This window comes from Heteronotia binoei, chromosome 6 (assembly GCF_032191835.1).
Source record: "Heteronotia binoei isolate CCM8104 ecotype False Entrance Well chromosome 6, APGP_CSIRO_Hbin_v1, whole genome shotgun sequence".
NCBI lineage: Eukaryota > Metazoa > Chordata > Lepidosauria > Squamata > Gekkonidae > Heteronotia > Heteronotia binoei.
The window spans coordinates 143617918-143630707 of record NC_083228.1 but is presented as its reverse complement, the minus strand read 5'-3'; the positions used below and the strand labels follow the sequence as shown (position 1 = coordinate 143630707).

Sequence of the window (12790 nt, the reverse complement as noted above, 5' to 3'; positions counted from 1 at the left end):
TAGGTCAGCCATAGCGATCGCAGAGCTGTCCTTGAAAAAGCAGCTTCTGGATGAGCCCTCTCAGCCTCACCCACCTCACAGGATGTCTGTTGTGGGGGAGGAAAATAAAGGAGATTGTAAGCTGCTCTGAGTCTCTGATTCAGAGAGAAGGGTGGGGTATAAATCTGCAGTCATCTTCTTCCCTCCTTCCTTAGAGGTTTTTCAACAGAGGCTAGATGGCCATCTGACAGCAATGAAGATCCTGTGAATTTAGGGAGAGGTGTTTGTGAGTTTCCTGCATTGTGCAGGGGGTTGGACTAGATGACCCTGGAGATCCCTTCCAACTCTAGGATTCTATGAACTTCCTGACTGTTAGAGCGGTTCCTCAGTGGAACAGGCTTCCTCCTTTGGAGGTGGTGGACTCTCCTTCCTTGGAGGCTTTTCAACAGAGGCTAGATGGCCATCTGACAGCAATGAAGATCCTGTGAATTTAGGGGGAAGTGTTTGTGAGTTTAGAGCGGTTCCTCAGTGGAACTGGCTTCCTCAGGAGGTGGTGGGCTCTCCTTCCTCGGAGGTTTTTCAACAGAGGCTGGGATGGCCATCTGACAGCGATGAAGATCCTGTGAATTTAGGGGGAGGTGTTTGTGAGTTTTAGAGTGGTTCCTCAGTGGAACAGGCTTCCTCCTTGGGAGGTGGTGGGCTCTCCTTCCTTGGAGGTTTTTCAACAGAGGCTGGATGGCCATCTGACCGCAATGAAGATCCTGTGAATTTAGGGGGAGGTGTTTGTGAGGTTTAGAGCGGTTCCTCAGTGGAACAGGCTTCCTCGGGAGGTGGTGGGCTCTCCTTCCTTGGAGGTTTTTCAACAGAGGCTGGATGGCCATCTGACCGCAATGAAGATCCTGTGAATTTAGGGGGAAGGTGTTTGTGAGTTAGAGCGGTTCCTCAGTGGAACAGGCTTCTCGGGAGGTGGTGGGCTCTCCTTCCTCGGAGGTTTTTCAACAGAGGCTGGATGGCCACCTGACAGAAATGAAGATCCTGTGAATTTAGGGGGAGGTGTTTGTGAGTTTCATGCATTGTGCAGGGGGTTGGACTAGATGACCCTGGGGTGTCCCTTCCAACTCTATGGTTCTTCTATGATTTTTTTTTTTTTAAAAAAACAGAGCAATACAAAAAATGATGTTTTTAAAATCAGATTTAACAGCCACCTGCTCTCCCCTCCCCGAATATCACGCCAGAACTGGGAGTCCTGCCTAAACCATAGATGTGAACGGCTAGGCAGCACGAAGCATGAGCTTCCGGTCTAATCGGGAAGTTCCACGTTGGCCCGGCGCCTATTAAGTCGGACGCTCTAGGCTTTCCACCTCTATGTTGACAGGGCTCCGTCGTGACTGTTGGGCGTTCGAGGGGAAGGCGGACGAGCCGAGAAGGACCGTGCCTCTCTAGCCTTTTTCACCCTCCCCCGTATAAACCGGCGTGGTTCCGTCTCTATGACTCCTAACCGGAAGTCCAGCCCGGTCGCCTCGGCGCTCCACCCTTTTTAACTCTATGGTCTTGTGACGCGATCCCCGCAGGGCGGAAGTAGGCCCCGCGGCCTGGGCGGTTGCTACGGCAACGGAAGCGGGCGTCGGGGCGAAGCGGAGGCCGCGGCCATGGGGGAGCCGGGGTTGACCTCTGCCCTGAAGCCGCCGCCGCCCAGCGCCGCCGCAGCCGCCCCGGTCCGCACCTACAACCTGCGGCCTGCCTTCCAGCACAAGTCAGTCGAAGGGCAGGGCTGGTGCATAGGGTTGCCAATCTCCAGGTGGGGGCGGGGGATCCCCCGGATGCGGGACCCTCCCCCCACCTTCAGGGCCATCAAAATCAGGAGAAGGGCGGGAAAGGTCTGCTGGGCACGCCATTATTCCCTATGGAGACCGACTCCCATAGGGTATAATGGAGAATTGATCCATGGATGGATATCTGGGGCTCGGGGTGGGGTGGGCTGTTTTTTGAGGTAGAGGCACCAAATTTTCAGCATAGCATCCGGTGCTTCTCTTCGAAACACCCTCCGGGTTTCAAAAAGATTGGACCAGGGGGGCCAATTCTATGAGCCCCCAAAGAAGATGCCCCCATCCTTCATTATTCCCAATGGAGGGAAGGCATTGAAAAGGTGTGCGGTCCCTTTAAATCTGATGGCCGGAACTCCCGTCAGTGATGCCTGTCACACCTTTGCTCCTGGCTCCGCCCACAAATCCCCCAGATATTTCTTGAATTGGATTTGGCAACCCTGCCCCCCAATCCTCCACCGGTGACCAAGGGGGTCCTGGCAGACCCTACCTAGATCAAGTAGCATCTGATGCCTCTCCTCAAAAGGCCCTCCAAGTTCCAAGAAGATTGGAGCAGGGGGTCCAATTCTATGAGCCCCCAAAGAAGGTGCCCCCATCCTTCATTATTTCCCATGGAAGGAAGGCATTTAAAAGGTGTGCGGTCCCTTGAAATGTGATGGCCAGAACTCCCTTTGGAGTTCAGTTATGCTTGTCACACCCTTGCTCCTGGCTCCACCCCCAAAGTTTCCTGGCTCCACCCCCAAAGTCTCCTGGTTCTACCCCCATAGTCCCCAGATATTTCTTGAGTTAGATTTGGCAACCCTAGTTGGTGACCCGCTCCCCCAGTCCCCAGCTTTAATTCAACTTAAGTATTAAAATGGTGTTTGGGGGGGGGGGGTTGCTTATGTTGTGTGCGAGCTTTACTTAAGTGAGAATTTCGGGGTTCAAAATAGGGTTGCCAAGTCCAATTCAAGAAATATTTGGGGACTTTGGGGGTGGAGCCAGGAGACTTTGGGGGTGGAGCCAGGAGCAAGGGTGTGACAAGCATCATTGAAACTCCAAGGGAGTTCTGGCCATCACATTTAAAGGGACCGCACACCTTTTTAAATGCCTTCCTTCCATAGGAAATAATGAAGGATAGGGGCACCTCCTTTTGGGGGCTCATAGAACTGGACCCCCTGGCCCAATGTTTTTGAAACCGGGAGCGTATTTTGGGACGAGGCTCTGGATGCTATGTTGAAAATTTAATGCTTCTAGCTCAAAAAACAGCCCTCCCCCTCACCCACAAATCAATTCTCCGTTATACTCTATGGGAATCGGTTTCTATAGGGAATAATAGAGTGACCAGCAGACATTTCCCTCCCCTGCCCCCACCTGGGGATTGGCAACCCTAGTACAAAATGCCTGGCACTGCTTTTTTGTCATCGCAGCCTGTACAACAGCCTTGTGAGGTTGGCCAGTCCTATTCCTTCCTCCTTCCCCCTTCCATCTTGGAGAGAATCTAAGAGGGAGGGAGGCTTTGGCCAGGCTTGCCTAGCAGATGCATGGCTCAGGGTACCTGTTGCCAAGTTTGAATTGGAAAATTCCTGGAAATTGGATAGTGGAACACGGAGAGATTGACGTTTGGGTCAGGGAGGTAGCTCAGCAGGGATGCGTAGGGTTGCCAACTCCCCGGGGAGCAACTTCAGCAGGGTGTAATGCCACAGAGTGCACCTGACATAACGGCCATTTTCTCCAGGGAAAGTAATCTCTCTCTTCTAATGCAGGGGTGGGGAACCTCTGTCCCGAGGGCCATATATGGCCATATATGGCCCTCGAGGTCACTTGGTGTGGCCCTCGGGGATTGCTGGGCTGAACCGAGCCATGTGGCAGCCTCCCTGGGGCCTGGCTGGCCAGCGAGGATCGTGGGGCCCAGCCGCGCTGTGCAGCAGCCTCCCCAGGGCCAGGCAGGGATCACAGGGCCCAGATGTACTGTGCGGCAGCCTCCCTGGGGCCTGGCCGGCCGGCCAGAATTGCTGCAGGGCCTGGAAAAGTTACTCTCAGTTCAGTTTGCACTTGATTATCCCAGAGGGTGTGGCCTAATATGCTTATGGGGGTGTGACCTAATATGCTAATAGTAGGGGATGTGGTCTAATATGCTACTGAGTTCCTGCTGGGCTTTTTCTACAAGGCATTTGCCTAGCGCGGCAGCCTGGGTGTGTGTGTGTGTGTGCCAGATTAGGCTCTCCCCAACAGCAGGAGAAAATAGAAAAACAATTATTTGCATTAATTTCGCTGGCCTGTATCATTCTCCTTCTGCAGAGCACTGTTTTTTTAAGTTGATCTTTTTTTATGGCCCACGAATGATGTTATAAATATCCAAACGGCCCTTGGGAGAAAAAAGATTCCCCACCCCTGTTCTAGAGGTAAGTGGTAGTACCAGAAATCTCCAGGCCCCACCTGGAGAGTGGTAACCCAATGTGATGCCATAGGGTCCACCCTCTCCTTCCGGAGCTGCCCTTTCTCCCAAGGGAACAAATTTCTGTCATCCAGATATCACTTATAATTCTGGAAGAACATCCTACGGGGTTTTGGTGGGGTTTTCTGCCATCTTCTGAGGATGAAGCGGGAGTCGCAGGTGGTGTGGGGGGTGGCATTTGTGAATTTCCTGCGTTGTGCAGGAGGTTGAACTAGATGGCCCCTTGAGGTCCCTACCAACTCTGTGATTCTAACATACCTCCACATCCAGGAGAGAGCAACCTTGAGCAGAGGTGATAATCAAACTGGTGATTTGCGAGGCTGGGACGACTGCATTGGATTGCGTTAGTGGCTGCTTTGCCTGTCCTTTCGGCCACATATTGATTCCTGCAAGGAACTTTGGAGCTTAACATAGGATGACCTGTAAAGCGTTGCTTCCTTTATTTATTTGGGGAGCCAATTTGGTGTAGTGGTTAAGTATGAGGACTCTTATCTGGGAGAACCGGGTTTGATTCCCCACTCCTCCACTTGCACCTGCTAGCATGGCCTTGGGTCAGCCATAGCCCTGGCAGAGGTTGTCCTTGAAAGGGCAGCTGCTGTGAGAGCCCTCTCCAGCCCCACCCACCTCACAGGGTGTCTGTTGTGGTGGAGGAACGGAAAGGAGATTGTGAGCCCCCCCCGCTCTGAGACTCTTTGGAGTGGAGGGCGGGATATAAATCCAATATCTTCATCTACCTCACAGGGTGTCTATTGTGGGGGAGGAAGGGAAAGGAGATTGTGAGCTGCTCTGGAACTCTTCAGAGTGGAGGGCAGGATATAAATCCAATATCTTCATCTACCTCACAGGGTTGTCTGTTGTGGGGGAGGAAGGGAAAGGAGATTGTGAGCCGCTCTGGGACTCTTTGGAGTGGAGGGCAGGATATAAATTCAATATCTTCATCTACCTCACAGGGTGTCTGTTGTGAGGGGGGAGGAAGGTAAAGGAGATTGTGAGCCACTCTGAGACTCTTTGGAGTGGAGGGCGGGATATAAATCCAATATCTTCATCTACCTCACAGGGTGTCTGTTGTGGGGGAGGATGGGAAAGGAGATTGTGAGCCTCTCTGAGACTCTTCGGAGTGGAGGGCAGGATATAAATCTAATATCATCTTCTTCTAGGTACAGTTCTGGTTACCATATCTCCAAAAGGACATTTCAGAGCTGGAAAAAAGTACAGAGGAGGGAAACCGCGATGATTAGGGGGTTGGAGCAGCTTTCAAATTAGGAAAGACTGAAGAGTCCGGGACTTTTCAGTTTAGAAAAAAGAAAACTGGGGGGGGGGGGGTGTTGATAAGATAATGCACGGGGTGGAGACAGCTGACCAAGAGAACTTTTTTTCACTATCTGAAAATCCTAAAGGACCTCCAGTGAAGCTAACGGGCAATAAATTCAGGACGGACAAAAGAAAATACTTCCTTACACAACAAGTGAGGAAGGGACTGTGGCTCAGTGGTAGAGCATCTGCTTGGGAAGCAGGAGGTCCCAGGTTAAATCCCCGGCATCTCCAACTCAAAGGGGTCCAGGCAAGTAGGCGTGAAAAACCTCAGCTTGAGACCCCGGAGAGCCGCTGCCAATCGGGAGGGACGGTGGCTCAGTGGCAGAACCTCTGCTTGGTAAGCAGAAGGTCCCAGGTTCAATCCCCGGCATCTCCAACTCAAAAGGGTCCAGGCAAATAGGTGTGAAAAACCTGGAGAGCCGCTTCCAGTCTGAGTAGGCAATACTGACTTTGATGGACTGAGAGTCTGATTCAGTATAAGGCAGCCTCATATGTTCATAAGTATCTCACAATGTGACATTTGCTGCCAGAGGACGTTAGCGATGGCCCCGGGAACAATCAGCTTTGAAAGGGGATTAGATAAATCCATGGAGGAGAGGGCTGTCGATGGCTACTAGCCATGGTGACTAAATGGAACCCCTACAACGAGAGGCAGTCAACCTCTGAATCCCAGTGACGGGAGGCAACATCAGAGACAGTGTGTGTTTGCAATAAAAAAGGCCAACGCCATGCTGGGAATTATTAGGAAGGGAATTGAAAACAAATCAGCCAGTATCATAATGCCCCTGTATAAATCGATGGTGCGGTCTCATTTGGAGTACTGTGTGCAGTTCTGGTCGCCGCACCTCAAAAAGGATATTATAGCATTGGAGAAAGTCCAGAGAAGGGCAACTAGAATGATTAAAGGCTGAAACACTTTCCTATGAAGAAAGGTTGAAACGCTTGGGGCTCTTTAGCTTGGAGAAACGTCGACTGCGGGGTGACATGATAGAGGTTTACAAGATAATGCATGGGATGGAGAAAGTAGAGAAAGAAGTACTTTTCTCCCTTTCTCACAATACAAGAGCTCGTGGGCATTCGATGAAATTGCTGAGCAGTCAGGTTAAAACAGATAAAAGGAAGTACTTCTTCACCCAAAGGATGATTAACATGTGGAATTCACTGCCACAGGAGGTGGTGGCGGCCACAAGCATGGCCACCTTCAAGAGGGGTTTAGATAAAAATATGGAACAGAGGTCCATCAGTGGCTATTAGGCACAGTGTGTGTGTATATATATATATATAAAAAAATTTGGCCACTGTGTGACACAGAGTGTTGGACTGGATGGGCCATTGGCCTGATCCAACATGGCTTCTCTTATGTTCTTAGAGGAAGGTCTTGGCCTCTCTGCCTTGTTCTAGAGAGGAACTGTTTGGCCCCTGTGTAAGACAGGATGCTGGACTAGCTGAACCATTGGTCTGAGCCAGCAAAGCTCTCCTTACATTCTTTGTTTCCTCCTGCTAGATTCCGCTCCTCTGTTGCAAAAGAGTGCATCCGCGCGGTGTTAAAGGAGGACCTCGCCAGCGTGCAGTACAGCCCAGAAGAAATCCCTATCCTCACCAAACAGCTGTCTGAGAAAATCAGAGATTCCCTGAAAGGTCAGGACACGATTGCCTCTCCCTCCTTCGTACGCTTTCGTCGCTCCTTCCTGTTTCTCTCTGCTCACGCACACAACCGCGTGGATGAAGCAAGAGTCAAGTTGCTTGACTCTTAAGACCAACCGAAGTTTTATTCCGAATGGAAGCTTTCGTGTGCTAGAAGCACACTTCGTCAGACTATAGCAGGGGTGGCCAACGGTAGCTCTCCAGATGTTTTTTCCCCCTACAATTCCCATCAGCCCCAGCCAGCATGGCCAATGGCTGGGGCTGATGGGAGTTGTAGGCAAAAAAACATCTGGAGAGCTACCGTTGGCCACCCCTGGACTATAGGATGGAATGGCAAGCAGTCCTAAATATAGAGAAAGTGGGCAGTGTTTTTTAGCAGATTAAAATGAGTCCCGGGTTGGGGTCTGGTGTTTGTTAGCTTGTGCTAACTGGGCTGAAGCAACGACAGTCAAGTTGGAATAGCAGATTGTTGTCCGTGTACTAAATCCATTGGGGGGGCGGGGGGGTGGGCTCCCTCTGGGTATCCTACCCCCCCAGGGAAAGTGTATGCGCAATACATAGCCTCTCCTCTCCCGGTGTAGTGAACGCCGCGTGGTCACTGTCTGGCTATGCCTGGCAGATGGTCACTGCAATGGCCTCTCCTGCATTACTGCATCCGTAGCAACACCTTCTCGCTGGGCCCCCCCCCCCCCGTTTTTCACAGAGTTTGCTACGTCATGGTGCGACCGAATTGTCCGGCGGTATAACCGGATGGGCAGGCTGGGCCCACCAACCTCGCCAGCCTAAGAGAAGGAAAACTCTAACATCAAACCCGGGCAGATAGAGCTCGTTAATGTAACACCTACCACCTGGAGGACTCGCTGCCGGCGTCCCGGCTTACTGGGCCATGGCAGATGACCCCCAGGTGAAAGGGTGGAGCCAGTACCGCGCACACTGCGCTTCACCTAAAAAATTCCTCTGCGCAGGCCTGAAGGCATATCCACTAAATCCATTATGTATCCTGGGTGTGAAAGGCAGTAAATGAGAGTCTGTTGTAATGTTAGCTCTGGGTTAAAATGAACGCCTAGGTTTCTCAGAGGTTTGATTTAAACATGTGACACACATATAAACATAATTCTAGTTTGCCATTAGAAAAAAGAATACATTAAAATATCATGGAAGATGGGTTGTAAATGTAACGATATAAACAACCAGTATCCCTATTTGAGTATGTCAATACAAAAAACATTATTCTGAGACACTTAAAAGAGAAACACATTGGAATACTGTGGATATATAGCTAAACTTGGTGAAAGTGGGTTTAGTATATGTAATGAGATAAAAAAACCAATATCCCTGTTCAGTCCTGGGGAGGTGTTAGTTCCAAGTTTAATAATAATTTGCAATTCAGCAACTTCCTTCTGCGTTACTGCATGGATGTTGTTTTTCCTGCTGTTCTAACATCCAGTCTCGCTGTGAGTATGTGGGAGGAGATCTCTCCGTTCTTACTGATCGGTCTGGTTGCCTTCTCTCTTGTTTGTAGAAAAAGGATTTCAGCGATACAAAATAGTGGTGCAGGTGGTGATCGGCGAGCAGAGGGGCGAGGGAGTGAAGTAAGTTGGATTCTTTTTCTACAGGAGAGCCCTGCAGAATCTCCTTAGAAAGCTAATGGCAGTTAATGGTGGAAAAACCAGTTGCCCTTCCCTTTAACTTTTGTACAGCTGAAGCTAAACCCAATGACATCTCCTCTAAATATGATTTCATGAGCTGTTGTCTAGTTCCATTATGTCCCAGCAATATCCAAAGCTATTAGACAGCAAAAGATATTTGAAGAAGAAGCTTATTAGATTTATACCCCGCCCTCCACTCTAAATCTCAGAGTCTCCAAGCGCCGTACAATCTCCTTCCTCTCCCACAACAGAGACCCCCTGTGAGCTGGCGGGGCTGAGAGAGCTCTCACAGAAGCTGCCCTTTCAAGGAAAGCTCTGCGAGAGCCATGGTTGACCCAAGGTCATTCCAGCAGCTGCAAGTGGAGGAGTGGGGAATCAAACCCGGTTCTCCCAGAGAAGAGACCGCGCACTTCACCACTACATCAAACTGGTGTCACTATTCTGTTTTTGCATCATCTGATGTGTAGCTATACACATCCACACTTATGTTTTTCTTCCTCCAGACAAATTACATTCTGATTCCCCTCCCCCTGCAATTTTCATACAGATTAGGAGACTTGGGAGAGGGGAACGTTTGATTGACCCTGTGAAATGGCATAATGTTCAGATGTTGAATATATGAACATATATGAACATATGAAGCTGCCTTATACTGAATCAGACCTTTGGTCCATCAAAGTCAGTATTGTCTTCTCAGACTGGCAGCGGCTCTCCAGGGTCTCAAGCTGAGGTTTTTTCACACCTATTTGCCTGGACCCTTTTTTGGAGATGCCAGGGATTGAACCTGGGACCTTCTGCTTCCCAAGCAGATGCTCTACCACTGAGCCACCGTCCCTCCCCAAATGGTTGTCACTGACAGATCCTTTGGCCTCCCTCCCAAATGGTTCCTTGTTTTATTTCTTCAGCATGGCAGCCCGATGTTTCTGGGACGCAGACACAGACAACTACGCTCAAGACGTCTTCATGAACGTAAGTGAAATTTATGCCCTGACGTGGATTGTGGGGGAGGAGCAGTCTACAGCCACCCTGTCTGATGTGACAATGTACGGGGGGGGGGGGGGGAGAGATGAAAATTTTTGAAAAATAGGTGGCAGAGCTCATTAGCATATGCCACACACCCCTCCAAAAGCAACCTGATGCAAGAAAGGAGAGCCCCGGGTGAGCAAGGCCTGCTTGGGCTGGCTAGAGATCCAGCCAGCCCAAGCAGGCCTCACTCGCCCAGGGCTCTCCTGGGCTGCAACCCGCCAGTCAAAAGGCCAGCAAGCCGCCCAAAATCACATAAGAAGCGGAGGAAGGGTGGCGTGGGCTTCTCCAGGGGTTAATGAGCGTTGCTGAGTGTGCGGCAAGGCCTCTAGTGGCTGGCTGGCTTGCTGCCCGCTCTCCTAATCCAGGGATTGTTATGCAGCTGCACCTGCTATTCAATGGACAAGGTTGGTGGTGGGGAGGAGGAGGGGGGAACCCTCAGAAAGGTTCAGGAGCTGCGCTCCTGTTGAATTTGAGGCCTGGAGACTTGCGGAGCGTGAAGTAGATAACTGCACCAAAAGCTCTAGAGCAGGGGTGGCCAACGGTAGCTCTCCAGATGTTTTTTTGGCCTACAACTCCCATCAGCCCCAGCCAGTGGGAGTTGTAGGCAAAAAAACATCTGGAGAGCTACCGTTGGCCACCCCTGCTCTAGACATTTCTTTCTGCTCTGCTGGTGGAATTCGTCGCTCCCTGATCCTTCTCCCTCTCGTTTCCCCAGGACAGCCTCTTCTGTGTGGCGGCTGCCTTTGGCTGTTTCTACTACTGAGGCCAAGAGGGCTCCTGAAAGAACGTGCTGCCGTCCCAGAGAGATCCACAAATCCCATCGCGCTCGGTGCTGCTCTTACACATCCGCGGACGCTTATCTGTGCAAAACAGACTTCTTTCAAAATGTGATCTTGTAAAGCAGGGGTGGCCAACGGTAGCTCTCCAGATGTTTTTTTTTGCCTATAACTCCCATCAACCCCAGCCGTCGGCCATGCTGGCTGGGGCTGATGGGAGTTGTAGGCAAAAAAAACATCTGGAGAGCTACCGCTGGCCACCCCTGTGGTAAAAGATTCTGGACCAAACTCTGCTACAGCTTTTAGGTGGCCCTCTTGTCAGGAAGTTCTGCGCAGTCCCTTTGAAATAATTCGGAGCCGAGCATCTCCCGTTCGGTTGCGCTTCTGCCAGAGAACTTCCCAAAGGATTGAGCCCAGTGGCTTGAGTTGAACTGGGGCAAAAGTTGAACTTGATTGAGCCCAGTGGATTGAGCCCAGTGGATTGAGCCCAGTGGATTGAGCCCAGTGGCTTGAGTTGAACTAGCCCTGATACGGCCGTCGCCAGCTTGTGAAATCACCGCTTGCGGATCTACCGTGCAGTTAAGCTGCTGAACAGGATTCAGGTTCTCTGAATTGCTTCGAGGACTTCATGAGAAATGTAACATAAGACATTGTATAATTTTTAATACATACATATATATATATATATATATATATATATAATCTCCCTATGAGTTTATTCTGTTCCTGATCCAGCTCTCAAACATGGGGAGGGACGGTGGCTCACTGGTAGAGCATCTTCTCGGTAAGCAGAAGGTCCCAGGTTCAATCCCCAGCATCTCCAACTCAAAAGGGTCCAGGCAGGTAGGCGTGAAAAACCTCAGCTTGAGACCCTGGAGAGCCACTATCAATCGGGAGGGACGGTGGCTCAGTGGTAGAGCATCTGCTCGGTAAGCAGAAGGTCCCAGGTTTAATCCCCGGCATCTCCAACTCAAAAGGGTCCAGGCAAGTAGGCATGAAAAACCTCAGCTTGAGACCCTGGAGAGCCACTGCCAATCAGGGGAGGGATGGTGGCTCAGTGGTAGAGCATATGCTCGGTAAGCAGAAGGTCCCAGGTTCAATCCCCGGCAACTCAAAAGGGTCCAGGCAGGTAGGGGTGAAAAACCTCAGCTTGAGACCTCTACCAATCGGGGGAGGGACAGTGGCTCAGCGGCAGAGCATCTGCTTGGTAAGCAGAAGGTCTCAGGTTCAATCCCCAGCATCTCAAAAAAAGGGTCCACGCAAATAGGTATGAAAAACCTCCGCTTGAGACCCTGGAGAGCCGCTGCCAGTCTGAGTAGACAAGACTGACTTTGATGGACCGAGGGTCTGAGTCAGTAGAAGGCAGCTTCATGTGTTCTTCATATGTTCACATGGAACTCCGTTCTGCTGAATCAGAACCCTGGTCCCATCAAGGTCAGCATTGTCCACTCAGACTGGCAGCAGCTCTCCAGGGCCTCCGGCTGTGGTCTTCTCGCCACCTAGCGCTTTGTCATTTTAACTGGAGATGTTGGGGATTGAACCTGGGGCCATCTGCGTCCCAAGCAGAGCCAGTTTGGTGTGGTGGTGAAGAGCAGTGGACTCTAATCTAGAGAACTGGGTTTGATTCCCCACTCCTCAGCTACATGCGGCCAGATGGGTGGTCTTGGGACAGTCACAGTTCTCACAGAGCTGTTCTCTCAAGAGCAGTTCCCTCAGAGCTCTCTCAGGCCCACCTGCCTCACAGGTAGTGTTCCCTCTTAAGCTGAGTTAGTGTGAGCTAGCTCGCAGTTTTTTAGCCTCTGGCTCACACCTTTTTGTCTTAGCTCATGAAATGTGGCCCCAGAGCAAACTAATTAATGCAGTAGCTCGCCACTTTAATGCCAGTAAGCTCACGAAGTAGAATTTTTGCTCGCAAGACTCTACAGCTATTCTCATGTACAAGTTTGAGTAAGAGAGCCAGATTGGGAGAACTGGGTTTGATTCCCCACTTCTCAACTTGCAGCTGCTGGAATGGCCTTGGGTCAGCCATAGGTCTCATAGGAGTTGTCCTTGAAAGGGCAGCTTCTGTCAGAGCTCTCTCAGCCCCACCCACCTCACAGGGTGTCTGTTGTGAGGGAGGAAGATAAAAGCCAGTTTGGTGTG

The 12790-nt window shown here is 50.8% G+C and overlaps 1 protein-coding gene across 1 annotated transcript; it reads left to right on the top strand.

Moving 5' to 3' along the window:
* Nucleotides 1-1628: 1628 nt before the first annotated feature.
* DYNLT2B (dynein light chain Tctex-type 2B) lies at nucleotides 1629-10681 on the top strand. The gene is made up of 5 exons (XM_060240934.1): nucleotides 1629-1732; nucleotides 7058-7191; nucleotides 8720-8789; nucleotides 9752-9815; nucleotides 10588-10681. Exons 1-5 carry the CDS (start codon nucleotides 1629-1631, stop codon nucleotides 10633-10635), a joined length of 420 nt encoding a protein of 139 aa, XP_060096917.1. The 3' UTR covers nucleotides 10636-10681.
* Nucleotides 10682-12790: the final 2109 nt, after the last annotated feature.

Excerpts from the sequence above, each read along its gene's own strand:
- DYNLT2B (XM_060240934.1), top strand. The coding sequence starts at position 1,629 with ATGGGGGAGCCGGGGTTGACCTCTGCCCTGAAGCCGCCGCCGCCCAGC. Across the intron at positions 1,733-7,057 it reads CGGCCTGCCTTCCAGCACAA|ATTCCGCTCCTCTGTTGCAA; the intron begins GTCAGTCGAAGG and ends TCCTCCTGCTAG. Across the intron at positions 9,816-10,587 it reads CTCAAGACGTCTTCATGAAC|GACAGCCTCTTCTGTGTGGC; the intron begins GTAAGTGAAATT and ends TCGTTTCCCCAG.